The 18,620-nt window shown below is 50.0% G+C and overlaps 2 protein-coding genes across 2 annotated transcripts; one reads left to right on the forward strand and one right to left on the reverse strand.

Annotated features, from left to right (window-relative positions):
* Positions 1–4,594: 4,594 nt before the first annotated feature.
* Positions 4,595–6,428, forward strand: PpBr36_10992 (uncharacterized protein; the record flags this gene model as incomplete). Its single annotated transcript, XM_029898098.1, has 4 exons — positions 4,595–4,698; positions 4,891–5,255; positions 5,342–5,582; positions 5,645–6,428. Coding segments are annotated over 4 exons (1,494 nt in total), but the record flags the coding sequence as incomplete, so codon positions are not given.
* A 6,028-nt stretch (positions 6,429–12,456) lies between these two features.
* Positions 12,457–14,337, reverse strand: PpBr36_10993 (uncharacterized protein; the record flags this gene model as incomplete). Its single annotated transcript, XM_029898099.1, has 2 exons — positions 12,457–13,931; positions 14,058–14,337. 2 exons carry the CDS (start codon positions 14,335–14,337, stop codon positions 12,469–12,471), a joined length of 1,743 nt encoding a protein of 580 aa, XP_029743661.1. The 3' UTR covers positions 12,457–12,468.
* Positions 14,338–18,620: the final 4,283 nt, after the last annotated feature.

The raw sequence follows: 18,620 nt of genomic DNA on the forward strand, positions 1-18,620 counted from the left end.
ACTGCTGTCACTAATGGGAAACCGGGATACTTACCTTCGACTAGCTTTGCACAAACTTCAGGGAATTCGCCGAAAACAACCTGTATATCAAATCGTGGTGCCTCTTTGCATGGATTGCTGAACTTTTGCACAAGCTCTTCTTGAACTTGTGAAAAAAGAGCCGGGTGTTCTTGTAGACCTTTCCAGACTCGGTGAGGAATATATCTCGAGGCAACAAAGAAATTGGGTGAGGCAAGTTTGGTCGCTCCTTCCTCATATTGGGCAAAAGCGAAAAGCTTCAGGTTTTTTTCGTAACCTTCAACAGTTTTCCCTTCTGCGATCAGTTTTGTAAGCTTTTTATGCAAGGAAAAATGCAGAGTGACAGGGATATTAGGTTGGCCACTGCTGAAAAAACGCAAGGCTCGGTTTGCGATCCTACTTACCTTTACGAACTCACCAACGTGCAGCCTTTACGACGATAGCTTGACCAGGTGCCATAGGGCTTCCACGGTGGTTCTGACATAGTGATCGACGTGACATACTCAGTCAGGAGAGCAGACGTTACCGGCCCTCACATTGAGTAAGTAGATTCTGGCTGGCAAGCTATAATTGCAGCTGCCATTTTCACTCACAACGAGTTTGTTATGCACTCCAGCAGTTTGCATTCCCAACGGTGTTAGGGAAACAACAGATTGTAAATAGCTGTATTTTTTCGAAGACATTGTCTATTTAATAAGCGAGGGTCCCAGGGTGGTACGCGATGCATGTTCTCCATTAGTTTGGGTTGCATGATCAAGGAGCAGGGATGAACGATCGGTTCGCCGGATGGTTGCAATTCCCGGCCACACCCTCGTGGTGACCTGATCTCCGAAGGTGACCCGGACATTCACCAAGCACGGATTTTGACTTCTAAGAGATAAATCGATAGCACGTCAATTCCACTGCAAACCTCAACTCAGCATCAGCTTCTTGTATCCCGTCTGGTCGAATTTGTTCTGCATACGTTGGCCTTGATATCCTGCCAAGTCACCGGCTCACCTCACCCAGCATGTGTGACTACCAATGCGTAAGCATTTTCCTTTTTTTTCGATGAGCTACGAATAACCAGTCCATCCCCCATAGATGTACTACAGCTGCGGTCACAGCAGGACCATCGTTGCAGAGTGGTGTCCTCGAAACAGAAACACTCTCCAGTCGAATACTCGATGCAGGCCACAAGTACCTTACCACACACGGAATTACCAACTGTGCTGTATGTTTACCCTCGCTTCTCAAAGCCAAGTTCTTGCTAAAAACTGATCAAATTTCCCAACCAACTCTCCAGCTGACTGTCAAGACCAGGCTAACCCGAGGACTTTTCCATGGATGGGACTTTTGAAAAAGAGACGTTCGTCTGCAAGGAGGAGCCGGACTCGTTGGGTTGGTATTGTATCTATAAGAAGATCACGCCGGCATCCAAACTGAAGCTACCATTTCAGTAGTGTCCGGGATGAGGTTTTATTTCTATTGCTAGACAACTGGCGGCTCAATACAATTGCAATTAGTATAATAAATACCATGATCCATTTACCGTCGGATCAGAGCCCAAGCCGTGTATCAATCATCGCCTATTTTGTACTCAAGCAGGCAAAGCGATTTAAAGCAATGACTAGATAGATGGCCAAGCCTGCACGTGCTAAATAGTGACGCATGCAAGTGATTGTGCTTTAGCTGCAAGGGACATGGCTCAAATCGGAAGCTACGCTTCTGAATTTTGTGAGGGCAGCCCTCAGCCCTCAGCCCTCTGCCCTCTGCCCTCTGCCTTCGCCACCTACTACTTCCTTGCATAAAGCATCATAATGTCCACGGAAATCGAGTGCTCCAATTGTGGCAAATGCCTAAAAAGAGGAAACAGAGGGCGGCACAATCTTGTCAGGCACATGAGAACATGTCCTGGAAGGAACCCAGCCTATGGCCCTCACCCATTTCCCCATTTGGTTGTTTGCCTTCGTCGAGAAACCTTCGAGTTCACGCCCGAGAATGCGCCGCACCTATACATACAACTGGATCTACTGGCAGAAAAGGTCTCGCCATCAGTGTGGTTCCCGGGACTGGAAAAGCTACAATCGTTTCCAAATTTTTACGAGAGGCAAGACGACCAGATAGCGATTCATCAATCACTAGTCACGGCCTTCTTCTTGCAACGTCTTTCGACCGAGTCCAACAACTTCAAGGCCAGCATTCAAGAGTGGCACCCAAAACTCTTCAATGATTTCCGGGATTGCGGTTCACCAAGGATAACATTTCTCTTCCTCGACACGACTGATGGCCACCCTATGACAGCACCCGAGCCTTGGGTAACAGCAGCGCAACTCAAAGACCGGCCACCTCTCAATCTATATCCAAGCCAGCAAGAAATGGAGATGGAGCAGGGCAAGGTGGATTTTGTCAAAATACTGAACTCCATCGCCGAGTCTGCCGAAGAGTCCAGGTTTCAGTTCCGGCCTATAACTTGCTTTGGAACGGGCATCTGTCCATTGCTGGAGAATGAGAGAACAGTCTACAAACGCTCCTGGAGCGCATCGTCATCCCATGTACGAGTTGAGACTTCAAGGCTACCAGGTGTACCATGTTTTCCTTTTGTCCACATGGAGCCCACGCGGAAAAGAAAACGAACGCAACTTCATAGTGGGCAGGACAACACTCATATTCCTTGGTTCCACCAGCAATACCTACCTTTGGTGGCTAAAGGGGAGTTTCGATTATTCATCTCGAGAGGAGAGGTCTTCCATTGGGTCCATACTGCTGTGAACCGTGACAATCAAGACACCAAGGACCTCGTTGTTGTTACCAAATCACTCGGAGATGAAAGCATGGAGTTCAGGGGAAAGAAGACGACTGAAAAGGATCGCATGGATTTTGCACTCTACATATACAAGCATCTGCGCATGCAACTACCAAACATGTCGTTTGACGATGGTGTTCGCCTGGATATTGGAGCAGGCCCGGATGGGAGGCTTTGGGTCATCGAAATCACGCCCTGGTACTCGGCCCACTACTTCCCAATGACCGGTTTGCCTTTCCCGAATACGCAAATTTGCGAAAAGTTCGCCAGATCATTGGCAGATTCCATATGTTTCTTACCAAGTCAATAGAATCCCTGGGGATAGAAAGCAATCTAAAAGTCTGCTCGTCCGATGTTTGGTCTACGGAGTCAATTTCATAGGGATAGCGACGCACTGTCCTCAGTCTAACCAACGAAGAAAAGCGGTCACTGGTATCCCGGACTTTACCCGAATTGAGCCAACACGCTCCCAAAGCTGTCTCCAGATGCTGCTCCACCCGACAAGAAAGAGCTATGCAATGTCTGGGGTGCTTGGCTGCTGAGTTAAAGCCAGTTGCGAGATGCATCTGTTGCCATAAATTCCAAGACATTTTCACTGGCTGTGGCATGTGATATGGTGAAGGCTTGAAGTTCTTGCACCTGATTTATCGCAGTGATTGGTCTTCGTTTTTTTCGGCGTAAATGCTATCGGTTCTTGAATTTTTGGGTGATGTTATACTTCTATTGCTAGACACCTGGCGATTTATTACAACTATATCATACAACCTGATCCACCGTGGGCATCAGAGCTACTTAAGTCACCTGATCGCGTGTTGACTGTGTCCCTGTCAAACAAAGGGCGGGCTCCAAAAGGGTCATAAGGATGTGCTAGCACAATTAAATGAGGGTGGACTCAATCAAGGTCAAATGAGAGTAGGCTCAAGCAGGCGCAATGAGCGTAGGCTCAATCATTATGGTAGAGGGGTGGGCTTATTAAGGGGTGAAGTTAGTCGCACAGCGAGGGCGGGGTATTGCCTGACGAACTGGGAGGGTGTGGACTGACTTGATTTTTGCAGTGATGTACATATCAACCCTCATATCACCATCCACTGCTCTGAATAAGAACATGGATGGCATCTTACACTCTGCTGCACGAACAGCAACCATATAGCCCCCTTGATAGCAGGGTAGTAATTCTAAGTGGAGACACGGGCGAGTTTGCAGCGCGAAGGTGAGATGTCGCCTATATGCCTAGTGGGAATGGTTAGCTAGGCGAAGTGGCCGTCAGTAATCGAATGCAACTAGCTACCCCTCCCTCACTTTTCCCATTCAAGTCACTGGTCAACAAACGGGAAATTTTTGACATGGTTTCTAGCTTCCGTTCTTTAGCATCATTGCTGCGAGCTGTAGCAGGGCTTTCCGCTTCTCGATGCATTGGTCACCGTCGATTCGAAGTAAGTCAACGCTGACTTGGTGCATGTAGCCAAGGGCGCGATCAAAAACGCATTTTCGCACTTTTGAACCCTCCACTTGCTTCTTATCCCAGTTCTCCAGGTAGGTAACTTGGTAGTATTATTGCATGTTTTCTTAAACTTACTCCCGCACCTCTCGTGACTACAAATTTTTGCTTGATCAAGCCAGCTCCCACTGCGCCTTAAATTGGTAAGAAGCAGCTCGACTAGAGCCCCGCACGAAGGGTGGGTGTTGGCTGGAACAGGTCAAAGGATCACAGAAATCACGTGCTTTACAAAACCCTGCATCGCGTCAAACGCGTCCACACAGTCGGTTACGCAAACTAACAATAACACAGAGATTCTATCGGCTTTTGACAGGAAATTTCCCAGTCCGAACGGGCGTAAGGCAAATGTATGGAAAGCGTACCTGACAAGAGTTTTATTATGGGAGGAGCAGTTTACGTAAGGAATTAAATGTTCACCCATCGAACCAATCAGATGTGTCCCTTGGCGCCCTTTGTCAGCTGGTGGCCAGCTGGCTGTCGTCATGGTGATGAAAATAAATGATGTTTCACTGACGAACGCTAGCTGCTTTCGTGTCTTACGTTCAAACAAACGAACACGCAAGAGCGACGATTTGCACGAACGACATAGCTTACTGGCGTACGGAGAGCCGAAATCACTATCCCTAGAATTGAAGATGTCTGCCCTCCCATTCCCGGCACTTACGCCACCGTCGGCATCCGAGACGGCCCTGGCGCCATACGAAGTTCGCTTTCGTCATCCAGCATACCCGACTGACACGCCACCGCTACTTTTACTGTCAGCAGCCGACGGAATCGGGATTGAGTACGACTTGGCGGTTATATCCTGCTGTATCATTTGCGCGACCGAGTGGGACAAGGGCAAATTGGCCACTAAAACTGCGGATGACACAATGGAAACAGTGTCGCGGCCGTCGGACGGGATCCTGCGCGGGCGCGAGTACTTTTTCTGTATTGATGGGCTCGAATCATTCCGTACGTCCAATCTCTTGTGCTCGGAACCCTTCGAGCCGTCTTGGGATTTCACGCAAAGGTCATTCACTGACAGCTTTTCTGACCAGTAGACAAGTACCCCGTCGTTCCTTCTTTCCACAACTGGCGTTTTCCACACGATAATTTACCTCCAATTTGGTCACAATTGCAACTTCCCGATTACATTCCACCACCTTCATTCAGGGGACGGATGGCTGTTAAAGAGAGGGATAGGAGCTGTCGCGTATCTGGTTTTGAAGACGCCACGGAACAAGCACATCTTGTTCCGGCACAGGAAAGAAATTGGTTTATTTCAAACGGGATGGAGAGGTATGTCCAATCAACAATGTTTGCCTTGCTTTGCGCTTAGGGCTGACGTTACGACATCAAAGATACTGTCGTTTTCCCACAGCCGTCTCGACGATGGATGACGACAGAAATATGCTCCTCTTGCGGCGGGATGTGCACTATCTCTTTGATGGACGTCGGATTGCGTTTGTGCCAAAGCAATTTATGTCCCAGCCTATTCAACTGATTGGGCATGTGTTGGAGCCGCTCAATTCGATGCAATTGGTCCACATGTATCACAATCGCAATCCGCAAGCCATTCGAGGAGTAAGTAGGGAATTTGCTTTCGCCCGGTTCGCCTGGGCCCTGTTCACAGATGAACGGATCAAGTTTTTCGGGTCTCCCCGTCTTTACAAGGTTCTCGTGTGGGATTCTGAGCAGGGTAGAACAGAGACGCGCGACATTGAGGGCGCGGTAGTTCGTTCAGTAGCCGTTGTGTTCGATTCATCCAAGCGGTCACAAAGTCGAAGTGTGAGTCCCAAAAAAAGGTCATTTGCCCAAGCTTTCGGGTGGGGTATCGAGGATAGTGATGAGGATGGAGTTAGCCCTGAGTCCGGGGAGGCAACACAGCCGCAGACATTTGGGTGGGGGCAATCGGCCGAAGATCAGTGCAGGGGCCGCACGCCATTTCGACGGGTAAGACAAGGGAGAAAGCATAGTTTTGGGGACATTTCCGACGGACTTTCTTCGGTATCGTCTTCGCAGGTCGAAACTGACATTCCCGTCACCCCGGAGAACAAACAAGCGCATGGTGTCGATCGGCCGAAACGTGCCAGAAAGACACCCGTTACCTCGGACACAACCAAATCTCACTTTTCTGATATATGAGCAACATAAGGGTCGCAAAGTCAACACAAATTTTAGCAAATGAAATAAGTTATGCTTCTACTTACGCTAGAGTGCTTCAAGGCTATTATATTATGATCCAAATCCTGGCCCGCTCGATTGCATCCCTCTTGTGGATGATTACAGCTGATATAAGTTTGCAGTTTGGTTAAGATTTGGAAAATACGCCTGATTTTGCGTGTTGCCTACGTCCGTGTCGAGCTGGGCCTGCTGGGTTGACGGGCCATTTCGGGAGCATTTGCCCCGGTTGGATCGATCTGGGTCAAAGATGTAATCTCCAAAACATCCTCAATCGCCGAACACGGCTTTTCCAATCACTGTTCGCTGTGGTAAGTATCTTGAGAAACAAGACAGCCTCGCCCGTCGTCAATAGACCATACTCGAGTCCCCCTTTGATCATGTAGTAGTATTTTTGCGTAATGGCGGCCGCAGTCAGCCTCTCAGCGTGATACAAACGTGCTTTTGGATCCATAGACATCGGGATAGTCTTCCGGTTAACCACATCCTTGTAAATATTCATCGGGCGTAGACCAAACGGAGGTGCGGCGCTGTTAGCTTGTAGGGCGGCCTTTACTCGAAGATGTGAATCATTGTGCGTCTTTCCGAGCCCGCATTGTTAGACCGGTAGACGCAGATCTAATCGGGTCGTAGCCGGTTGAGATCAAGACTGTAGTCTGGAATAGCCGGGAGTCGATGGGTTGGCCAAGGAGGACGAAGGTGGATGATCGTTGCTGCGAACAGCACGGGGTGTCAGGTTGGAGTCAAAGACTGGGCCGTCTGACGGGTCGTGGCCATGCTCTTGAACTCGGCGTCGCTCCGTCGCTTGGGTGGTGGCGCCGACCGCGGTAAAGACCCCGCAATTTGCCAGTCCTCAAATCGGATTCCGCTCTTGCGCCACGCCACGAAATTGAAAGGCCTCCCCCATGACTTAGAAGATGACCGACTGGACCCCGCATTGCTGTAGACAATGCCTGCAATGTCCCCGCGCCTGGACAGTGAGGTGGGCCGCCATTTGCGGCCTGGTGAGGGGTTTGGGACTCCTTGGCAATCTGCATTGCCACCCTTGCTTGACAAATTTGAACGTCCAACGCCAGGTGGTACTATTCTGGTGGGGGGGCATTCTTGTGTGCACTAAAAGCTGATTGGAAAGATAAAATGATCCGAATGGTTTTTAACCCGGGGTAAAACTAAAGCAATGCACAAAACCGGAACAGGCCGGCGGGGGGTGATTCAACTTGTTTGAGATATATCACAATTCCCAATCTTATTACTTGTTTACATTTGAATTGGTGCTAGACCGGTAACATATTGGTGCGTAGATTTTGAGAGGATGAATTGGGGTATCATTCCGGTGTTCAACTGGGTTGGAATCCTTTCCAAAGGGTGTGGTTGTTTTGGGGTGCAGCTATGTTATANACTGGACCCCGCATTGCTGTAGACAATGCCTGCAATGTCCCCGCGCCTGGACAGTGAGGTGGGCCGCCATTTGCGGCCTGGTGAGGGGTTTGGGACTCCTTGGCAATCTGCATTGCCACACCCTTGCTTGACAAATTTGAACGTCCAACGCCAGGTGGTACTATTCTGGTGGGGGGGCATTCTTGTGTGCACTAAAAGCTGATTGGAAAGATAAAATGATCCGGATGGTTTTTAACCCGGTAAAACTAAGCAATGCACAAAACCGGAACAGGCCGGCGGGGGGGTGATTCAACTTGTTTGAGATATATCACAATTCCAAATCTTATTACTTGTTTACATTTGAATTGGTGCTAGACCGGTAACATATTGGTGCGTAGATTTTGAGAGGATGAATTGGGGTATCATTCCGGTGTTCAACTGGGTTGGAATCCTTTCCAAAGGGTGTGGTTGTTTTGGGGTGCAGCTATGTTATAGACCCCTCAACTGGGGAATGAATGATAATCCCTGTAAGTATGCTTGTAAGAGGGGTTTGACTTAGCAATCACACGAATTAACCAAGAGGAGGAGCGGGTCAAGCCGTGGTCACCGGAGTTCGGCACCAACTGAACCAAAGGAGGTCGAGGTGGCTCCTAGATGCATGCACGCGCACACATTATTTCCTGCGCAATCACTGCTAAGCTTGCCATCAATACCGTTGCTGGGGTGGTGAATGTCTCTCCTGCAAGTTTCGTGCGCATTAGTGCCTTCCCTGCCTTGATCCAAGGTCGCAGGGCTTTGTTGCAGTCGTATTAATCGCTTGGGACTGCCATCGCTGCAATCATTTTCTTGGTCCAATTGACATTGCGATCTCCTCTGCCTGATAATGGAGGATGCGCAGTAGTAATTCCGTCGCTACAACGTCGCGTTCTTCCAGACTAATCAGAGGGCGATCTCCACTCCTCACCCGAAGCCCCTCCTGGAAGTCGAATTAAAAATGGCTGAGAAGACCGGCGATGCTAGGCTGAGTATTCTGGAGCAGGCTGATAGCTCTACTTCTCCGTCGCATGTTGGAGTATGGACGGAGAGGATGACGTCTCCTCCTGGGTCCAACGTCTCAAAGGTATGCAATCCTCGAAGCTATTGACGATGTTAAGGAGAGAGACATAGATGCGGAAATGAAACCTTTCACCACTATACATTGGGATTAATAAGAAGCTGGAAAAATTGTGGCTATTAATAAAAAAGCCTCTGCTGTGAGAAGACGATACTTTACTGTTTAGTTGGATAAACACCGCGTCGCCAATAAAGGCTGCTATTTTAATTGGAGATGCAAAAGGATATCCGCTCGATAGTCATTATTATTCCAACAGAAAGTGATCCTGTATTACTTGGCAGCTTTCAACCTACTAATAATTCGCCTTGAACTCAATTATAACTTACGTTATCCCCAGTCATTGAAACCCTCATTAAAACGCTCAGGTGCTTCAATCCATTGTCCACCACCTTCGGAAGATGTACCGATACTTCGATCATAATATCAGTCTGCCATAATACTCTGGCCACCATCGACAGTAAGGCGACTTCGAGTCCTCATCTTGAGAACCCCACTGCCCAGCTTGCGAAATACCAAGCCCTCTCTCCCGTCACCCTGAGGTTCGAATCCAATCGCAGCACTGGGGGCAAACACCAGCGCCTCACCGACACGCAATTTGACGATGTGCGAAAAAACCTCGGCAGATGGGTCGATATGAGGCGAGCCACTGGAAGCGCCGCGAAGCCTGATAGGAACAATGCCGTCGCCATCGTCCTCCCCGCCGCCGCCGCCGGAAAACGTCTTTTCATGGATTAGCGATGACGAGCTAACACCCGCCAGGTGCTGCTTAAGCACCCGCAGCCACGCGGGCGACGTAAAGCGGTGCACCATTGTTACAGAGCACAGGTCTAGCAGGTTAGGTGAGATATTGGGTTCCTGCGTCGAGATAAAGATCCTGCAAGCCTGGTGGCGCTGGAGGCGGACGGTTTGCAGCAGGCTTTCGGTCAGGTTGCGTGAGTCTGGCGATTCGGCGCCCTCGGTGCCGCCGCCCATAAATTTGTGGGCCTCGTCCAGGGCCACAACACGGCCGATTTTGCTTTCCTGCTCTAGGAAGAGGCTAAGGCAAATGTTGAAAAGTGAGCAGGCGGTTTGCGCCGGCACGCAGGGGCATGATAGGTCGACAATCGTCAACTTGCCAGCCTTGTTTTTTTTTCGAAATTGTCAGTAAGTGTTTCGGCCACATGCCGATGGACAAAGAAAATTTACTGAGCGCACCTCTGGTGTCCAATCCGTTCCTTGCTCGTTTTCGCGAGCCTTTATTATTTTGGCAGGAGTACCACTATTCTTTGTGTCCGAGTTGAACGCATAAACCTGCTTGCGAACCATAAAGCTTTCGAGAGTGTCGAGACGTTGCTTCAGCGGCGCGAGCTGGGTCTCGGTCATGCATTCCTTCTCGAGGCACCTTTTGAATTTTGCATACTGGAAGGGGGGAATGCATTCATCTGCGGTGTCGGACTGCTCCTGCTGCTCAATTCTCAAATTCCGCAGAATGCGCAGGATGACATGTAAATATAGTGGAATTCCCTTCGAAATGTTTACCGCCATCAATGACATCATACGCGTTGTATTGAGGTCGCGTTCGTTAAGTCGAAGGGGCTCAACTGCCACGTTTGAGATTTTCGAATACACCCTCTATTGAAACGCTAATCAGCTCTGACGGCTCGCCTGTTCAAAGTTTATATCATGTGTTGGCCCACCTGGATCGTTCTAATGTTCGTAGGTGCACAAAGAATCCTGACTTTGACTCGCCGGTTGGAGGCCAGATAGGCGGCCTCACAAGGCTCGCCCCCATTATCCGACATGAAAGTATCATAATGGAAAAGCATTCCGGTGAGCGGCCGCGGCAAGACATTCGCGCACGACTGTATCAGGCAATTTTCGAGCAGGCAAGAGAGAGTGTGGCTCTTCCCGGACCCTTGACTACCACATATAAAGACGCTCGATGGTGCCGCAATGTTATAAAAAATGCGTGGGTCAGCAGGCGCCTCGGGCCCCCAGCCATCAGAGATAATACCTCCGAGTAGGCCATACTGCGTAAATGGAACCGACGCTGGCCCAGCTAGATCGGCCGCCCGTTTGCGCACATGCTCAGTGAGCAGAGGCACGACTTTAATCTCCGCTATCTTGTTGACCGCCGGGCTGTGTTGAAGAAGTTTCATCTGATCTGCCACTCCCGCTTCACTGTCCGCAGACGCGTTTTTGCTTTCGGTGGGTATTCGAGTGCGTACATTTTGGGACTGGGGTTTATGAACTCTTGATTGTTTCAGATGTTGCTCAAGAGCGTCGTTATCTTTGAAAGTCCGGCTACAAATCTGGCAGTTAGGTAACTGAGTAGGTTTATGCGAATCTCGAATGTGCTGCTGCAGAGCGTCGTCAGTGCGGAAGTTCCGATTACAGTGACTACATTTGACAGTCATGTTGACGGACCAGGAAAAAAGGAGGATCGATTTCGGAGCTATTTGTTTAAGCTGCTTGCCTGTGTAAAGTTATTTTGGATTATGGTAAGATGTGAAACATAAAATGTAGGCGGCGTTGGACGCTTTAGTGTAACTCACCGGCATCTTATCAACAACAGATTATGGGCGGTCAATCTCCATTTCATTACGTCACGCATCACCGTGTGACGTCGGGCTCCGCATAGATAGTGTGCCCGGTGATGGAGGGCCTTCTGCATCGTGATGGACGCTGCTCTGACTGGGGTAGGTAATTTGTCGTGCATTGGCGGCCAATCACATGCTCACAAAATAGCTGGCAGTGAAAGATCGTCCACAAACTGACCTTTCGGGGTGCGTTTTGTGACGGGCTCATTCCTATTGACCTTCACTTTTGAAAAGATGGCTAGGGGCAGCATTCCAATGCCCAACTGTGATATGTTTGTATCCATCTGCACCCTACAGGGCTCCTAGTCTTAGCTGCTTCACAGATAAGGGGCTGTACTTGGCCTGGTTTTGATACATTGCTGTAAGGTTGAGTAAGGAGGGTGACCGGGTCCTAAAGCATCCTGCATCTTTCTCAATGCTTCAAGTCCTAAATCTTCTGCCTCTTCCCAGTCACCACTACCAGTCAGGTTTGCAGACTCCGCAAGGATTCCGGGGAGAAGGGCTGGGGCGCAACACGGGAAGGCCTTTTGAAACGTCTGATTACGTCCAGACTCATCGTAATTGGGATTTAACAGCGACGGTATTCAAAAGTTCAAAAGTTCAAAAGTTCAAAAGTTCAAAAGTTCAAAAGTTCAAAAGTTCAAAAGTTCAAAAAAAAACGCGAACCCCCTCCCGGCGCTGAAACAGGCCGTTTAGGGTCGGTTGCCAATAGGAACAGGCCCGGTTCAAGTTTATCGGGACCCTATTTCGACCCCGCCCAGTGCATGGTCCGAATGTCACAAATTATTGTACGCCAATTGCAATTTTAGTGGCGTGCGCCCGACTTCTATGCGCAGCCACCCAATGGAATAAAATACTGCAAACAAACAGCTGCCGCCGCTGACCTTCTTTACAAAAAGACCCCCTATCATGAATTGTCATTTCAAGGATTTGCTTACGTCGTTCTCCATGTTATCTCCACCTGCGTCGCAGCGCATTCGAAGCACAGCAAGTTGAAGCGAAGTACATTACTTCCTCGCTCGCAGCTGAGCTTCCGACCCGGCTCAGCGAATGGTAAATCGGTTGCTTCCAAAGACAGGATATCCAGCTCGTCACCACCAACATAACGCGATATTTTTATTCGACCGACGCTCATGTCTATCAGATCGAGATGCAGAGACAGATGCCCAAGCTGGAGGTCGAGCAACGGCAGGGTGTAATTGAAAATGACGACTTCGTACGGCAGATCGTTTTCCTTCACCTGCAGCGTCGCGGCCGGTGAGTTAGTTATTCCAATGCCGGCCACTAATCCGCCATTATTGCATGTTTCATGCGAAGTTGATATTCCCACATCGGGGTATGTATTGCTTTTCGCTTTTGCGAGTACTTCTTCTGCAGAAGCTGTGCGGCCTGTTGGCGCCTTGACTGTGCTTGCATCAACGTAAGCGGTCGCGGTCGTCTTCGCAGTGCTGTTAGGACCGATCGTTTCCGCAGAAGATGACCTTGACCCCGACGCTATGGAAAGCAGCGTTGCCGTCGACGGGCCAGATATGAGCGAAAGCGCTGGGCTTTCGGCTACTTGCACTTTCGCCCCCGCACCAAGCGTCTTGAGCTCATCCCGAACCTGCCGTAATGCGCGTGCAAGATCCTTTGCCCTGCTATGCGTCAAGTGTACCCCATCTGGGACTTTCCATTTGGAGTACAGCTTCCCGTGGCAGGCCGAGAGTGACCAGTGCCCAAGCCGGCTGATGAGAGCGTGGCAGAGGAAGCAGGCCGACTTGCTGCAACTAATCGCCCTGGGTGCAGGCGAAAGATTCCGAGATAGGTAGTGCATCACGAGCTGCACCTCAGCATGGACATGCAGCTTCCGCCCGCCCGCCGGATCTCTACAGGTCTTGGGCATTACATCGCACCTCGCCACTATGACGCTCGAAAATAGGCGCTGGTAACTCTGGTGCCGTGCCAGCTTTGCAAAATCCTTGCAGACGCCGTAGTAGCGTCCCAGTTTGTCCACCTGCCGAACAGCGGCCCTGCCAGCGAGATCCAAGCCCGCAGGCCCGCAACGCCTCAATTTCTCCTCCAGTGTTCGCGGCGTCTCGGCAGCAGAGGCGTCGTAGGCTGCCAAAACGTTGTTTCGGAGCGTCTCTCTTAGATCTTTGCTGTCATGGTTCATCGTATCAAGGCAACGTAAATGTTCTCGCATCTTCTCGAGCGCATGCAGGGTCGTTGCAAACCGCCTCTGCAGGGTTTTAGTCAGCAGAGCCCAGTCATTGTCAAGACTCTGCAAGGGAGATGCCTTCTTCTCTAGCCGGTGTGGTTTCTTGGCCCAACATGGTCGCGTGCGTTGTAGTATGCGAGTGCCGCACAGGTTCATCACTGTGGCAAAAGCCTCTTCCATAAAGGCCTCGCGATGGATCTCTTTTTGCGCCAAAGGTTCAGTTAAGTCTGATGCATCACTCAGCCACGGACATATTAACTCACTACGAGTGGCATACTCGGCGAGACTGCTCGCGATCTTCTACAGCAATTCCACTGTTTTCTTACCAGGACATTTGTTGCTTGCTAGGCGTATAGTTAATTGATCGCGATGTTTTTCGAGGCAAACGGCAGAAACCTTATCACCGCCCTCCTCGGTGCAAGCTAAAAATGCCAGGTTGTTGGCCAGCTTGAGCTTATAATATGGCGTCAGTGTGTAATCTTGACAGGAATTGTTGAAAGACGGAAGCCTGTCATATGTATTTCCTTTGAACTGACGCTCGTGGAGATTCTGAGCTAGAAGGTGCAGGGAATTTTGAACCTCGGCAACCCAGTAAGGTTCACCCATTTTGATTGATAAATATCAAATCCAACAAATTTACTACGGTATTTCATTCTAGTGATTGCGTCAAAAAGCAAGTATGGTAGGTGCAGTTCGACAATAAGGTATGGTAGGAACGTGGGAAATTAAGGCCTCCCTGCTTATTGCCGCGAAAGGAATAATTGGGTACCCAGGCGTGATACCATGGCTGGTGAGCCCGCATTGCAAGAAATTTCCCAATAAGGAATGCTGCAGATGATGCGGAGAAGTCGGTTCTAAGCCAATGGAAGACGAAAGGCAGGTATCAGCATGCTATTTCCGTCACGGCTTTAGCGGCTTTTCTGCCCCTGGCCAGAAAATATAGTCCGCTTTACACGATGGATTTTTGCGACAGCTGCTATTCGCCATTGGTTTATGGGCTCAATTCTCTGCCCTTCGGTCGCAGCTGCGCGCCATCGCCTCTCGGACCAAAAGCAACGGATCCAGCCTGAGGCAGTTCCGGGGTACGCATCATGGGGCAGAAGCAACGACCCAGATCCTTGTCCGGGCCCTCAAAAGTCCAGTTGTCATTATGCAACGTCGACCCTGCCATTTGCCGCCCCAGTCCGCGAATCGGATTGCGCTTTTGCTCCATGCCACAAAATGGAGGGCCTCCTGCATAACTGAGCAGTTCTGTTCGTCTGATAAGCTGCATATGCTGCCCGCTATTTGGTGTGTATGTTAATTAATGTCTTGCAACCGGTTATGCAGTCGACCAGGCCACCCTCAAGTAGCCATGCGCACATTGTCCAATGGTAGTGGTGGTAGTGGCGCTGGCGTTCATGGTAGCCAGTCTTGTCAGTGCATTTGTACACTAATATATGGCCGAGAAAAAGTGCTGTAGACTGAATTGTGGGTGATTGATAACTCGGTTTCACAACCACGCAGAATTCCATTTGCCCCATGCCGAATGGGACCGCCTGCATAAGTGGACGAAGCATAATCTCCTTTAATACCACGTATCATGTCACACAAGGCTCAAGGGTACTAGTATGGCAGCTGCTTGCTGCCCCAAATTTGGGACTCTCGAGTCCGGACGGTATTGTCCAACTTGTTGCCACCCGCTGGGCTTGACGGCAACACACCCTTGCGTGTAGAAAAAGCCACGTTGAACACAGGGTTTATTGCCGAAGTAATTAATTGCGGCAACGTTTGACTAGGATGAGAAAGCTCCCTCGACGGGTTGATCGGATGGTTAACGAAGACTCAACTTTTCTTTATATTGATTGGCCAGGAGGAGTTGCCCGGGTGTCCGCCATCAAACAGATTAGAGAGCCTGAATACACGGAATAAAAGCTCCGTCGCCCAAGCATAAAGAAGAAAACAACTAGGGTGGAGCTCGGTCTGTAACGCCACCTAATCCATATGTACTTTGTTATATTCTTTATGGCCGACACCATAATCGACGTGAGCTCATAGAGAGTTGTCCCACTACCCAATGCGACCACAAAATGGAGCAAACAATGAAACCTCACTTCCGAAGCGCCGCACTCCACCGCTGGCACACATTTCTATCCCTACCCCGCCAGGTTTCGGTATCGTGGCATCGTGCCCGGCTACGTGAGGAACTGGCCGAGCGCCGTGCCGCTGTTACATCGATTTCACGATTGAGCGAGACGGCCGATGTCGTTTTTACGATCAGTAGAGCGCGGTTTGACGGACGCCCATTTCAAAGTCACATGCTTACTGCGGTGCCCGCAAGTGTACTGCTGTATATGTTGGCCAAATTCAGCCTGCGGTGGACCTTTTATCGTATCGTGGCATTTGCGTGCGGTGCGAGGGGACAAAAGTTAAAAGACGTTAGGGAGGTTGTCAACCCTAGGAAGACTGGTAAGGTTGATGAGGTTGCAGGGCGGCATGGGTTAGATCCGCGGATCTACAGGAGTTGGGCAACGAGGGTGAAGGCCTTTTGGCCTTTAATGCCTTGACAAACGAGGGAGCCTTTTGATTCGGCCTATGATCACGGAGTCCCGTCGCTGCAATATGTCGGCGCTGACTCAATTGACGTGTTCAGGCGTTCCGAACCAAGCGAAATTCGATAGCATTCGTATTGAAATGGTTACTCTGCCTTAGCGGCCTTCCAAATATCTCTTTCCGAGTATCTCTGCCTGAAAATAGCTAATACATTCCCGAAAGTATTTTTGATCCAGTCGTCAAAAAATCAGCATCGCTATCCACACGTTTCCCAGACCTCAAGGAATAAATGCGCGGCAGGCCGCCTCCTGCATGGTGTTGTGGTGTGAAGTATAGTGTCATTGTTCCCCATTGTCGTCAATGAATGTAGCCGGAGACTTTGATCCGTTCATACTACGGAGGGTGGCCTCTGCAGAGGTGCAGGAAACTGAGGATGGGAAATCACTTCTGCAGTTGACAGCTTGATGTTATTGCATTATCCCCTCCTGCTATAAGTTATGCTCAGCAATGTTCAACAGATCATCATTCCCATTTACCTTAAATTTGGCATGTTACCTTGGGTAGGTGGTAAATTTGGGAGGCCTTTTCATTTCGATCAAATGCTCTCCCTGTGCCTTCCAACGCTATAATTTGCAAACCTAAGCTTCCATTTCTCCCTTGTTCCTTTAAACCGGAAACTTTCTATTTTCTCTCATATTTTGCTGCCTTTTGAAACTCGTATTTTGTGAGCACCACTAGTGACGTTTTACAATGTGCGTCGACAAAATCAAAACTCCAAACATAATTGGTATTTACGGCCTTCCAGGAGCCGGCAAAACTACCCTGCTGTCTCAACTCCGCCAAACGACAGTCATATGGCTCAGGGGATACGACTTTTATGAGGGCTCTGAAGTCATTGATTCTGTTGTGGACGGCGGTCTAGCTGCCTTCAAAAGGCTGCCGCACGCAGATAAACAGCGTCACCGGGCTACGGCTGTCCGACAGATTGGCAGGGATGCCTGTAACAACGGCAAGAGCGCCTTGGTGGCCGGCCACTTCATCCTGCCAAACGATGACCTTGACGGTGGCTTGCAAGAGGTGTACACTGAAGCCGACCTGGAAACATTTACGCATATCGTCTATCTCAAGGTTCCCGCAGAAGACATTTGCAAGCAATGTGCTGCTGATATGCAGCGGAAGCGAGCGTCGTTTCCAGTTGAGGAGGTGAACAGGTGGCAGGATGTTGAGGTTGAGAGGCTGTTTCACCTCTGTTTAGACAGAGGTATCGTCTTCGCGACTGTTAGTGGAGGGAAGGAAACAACGGTGCAGCGCGTCGCAGACCTGTGCTCCTTCTGGAATTTGAGCGAGCAGCAAAATTCAGATCTTGCAGTGTCCATGGCTAGTAGGATGTTTAGCACCACCCAACTTGAGCGGTGCAGCAACATCCTGGTGTTTGATGCGGACCGCACACTTGCCCCTCAAGATTCTGGAACGCTTTTTGTGGAAAAGGGTCTGAGCAATGGCCACTTAAGACAACCAGAGGGGACGAACAATGTTCTCAAGACGGTTTTCGGCGGCCCGTTGGGCTATACCCACCGTGCTTTCCAGCAGGTGTCGGTGATGCTGGAGAGCTTCGAGTGCTTCAACGAGAAGTATGATTCCATTTGCGACACCGCATCCAACGAAATCACCATTTATCCGGAAATGATCACTGTTCTGTCACAGGCTACCCGGGATCCACGGGTAATTCCGGTGGTAGTGACAAGTGGCGTCCGCCAGGTCTGGGAGATGGCGCTCCAGCGAATAGGGCTCCAAGGGATTCCTATTTTTGGTGGCGGCCGAGTCAGGGACCAGTACGTCGTAACACCCCAAACCAAAGCGACAATTGTGGCATGGCTTGCGATTGTCAACACTGGGGATCATCGCCGCGACGTCACGGTGTATGGGGATAGCCCCTTAGATATCCCCATGATGGCTCAGGCCGGCCGTGCCTTCGTGATTGTCGGGAATGAAGAAACCCGGAGTAGCACGATGGATTCCGAGCTAGAGCAAGCCATCCGCTCCGGAGTCTTCGGGAAAACCCATGATAAGAAATTTGAAACCACAATCAAGCAGATACTTTTGCCATCGAATGTAACCCCACGTCCAGGGTTGCCGATTGCGGAATTGCAGTATCCAGTGGAGGGCGTACCTGTCAACATCGCGCCGTCGACGGCAGCCAAGCTCCTAGCTTCGCCCATGCGCGACGCCTCAATCGCCGGCCCAGCCCTACAAGAGGCACATGCTCAAGCCGGACGATTCTTGGCAACGCAGGTTGTCGCCCAGGTGATTGGCCTAGAGGAGCGTATCATTCCGCACGTACAAGGTCAAAACACCAT

Source organism: Pyricularia pennisetigena, assembly GCF_004337985.1.
Source record: "Pyricularia pennisetigena strain Br36 chromosome Unknown Pyricularia_pennisetigena_Br36_Scf_12, whole genome shotgun sequence".
NCBI lineage: Eukaryota > Fungi > Ascomycota > Sordariomycetes > Magnaporthales > Pyriculariaceae > Pyricularia > Pyricularia pennisetigena.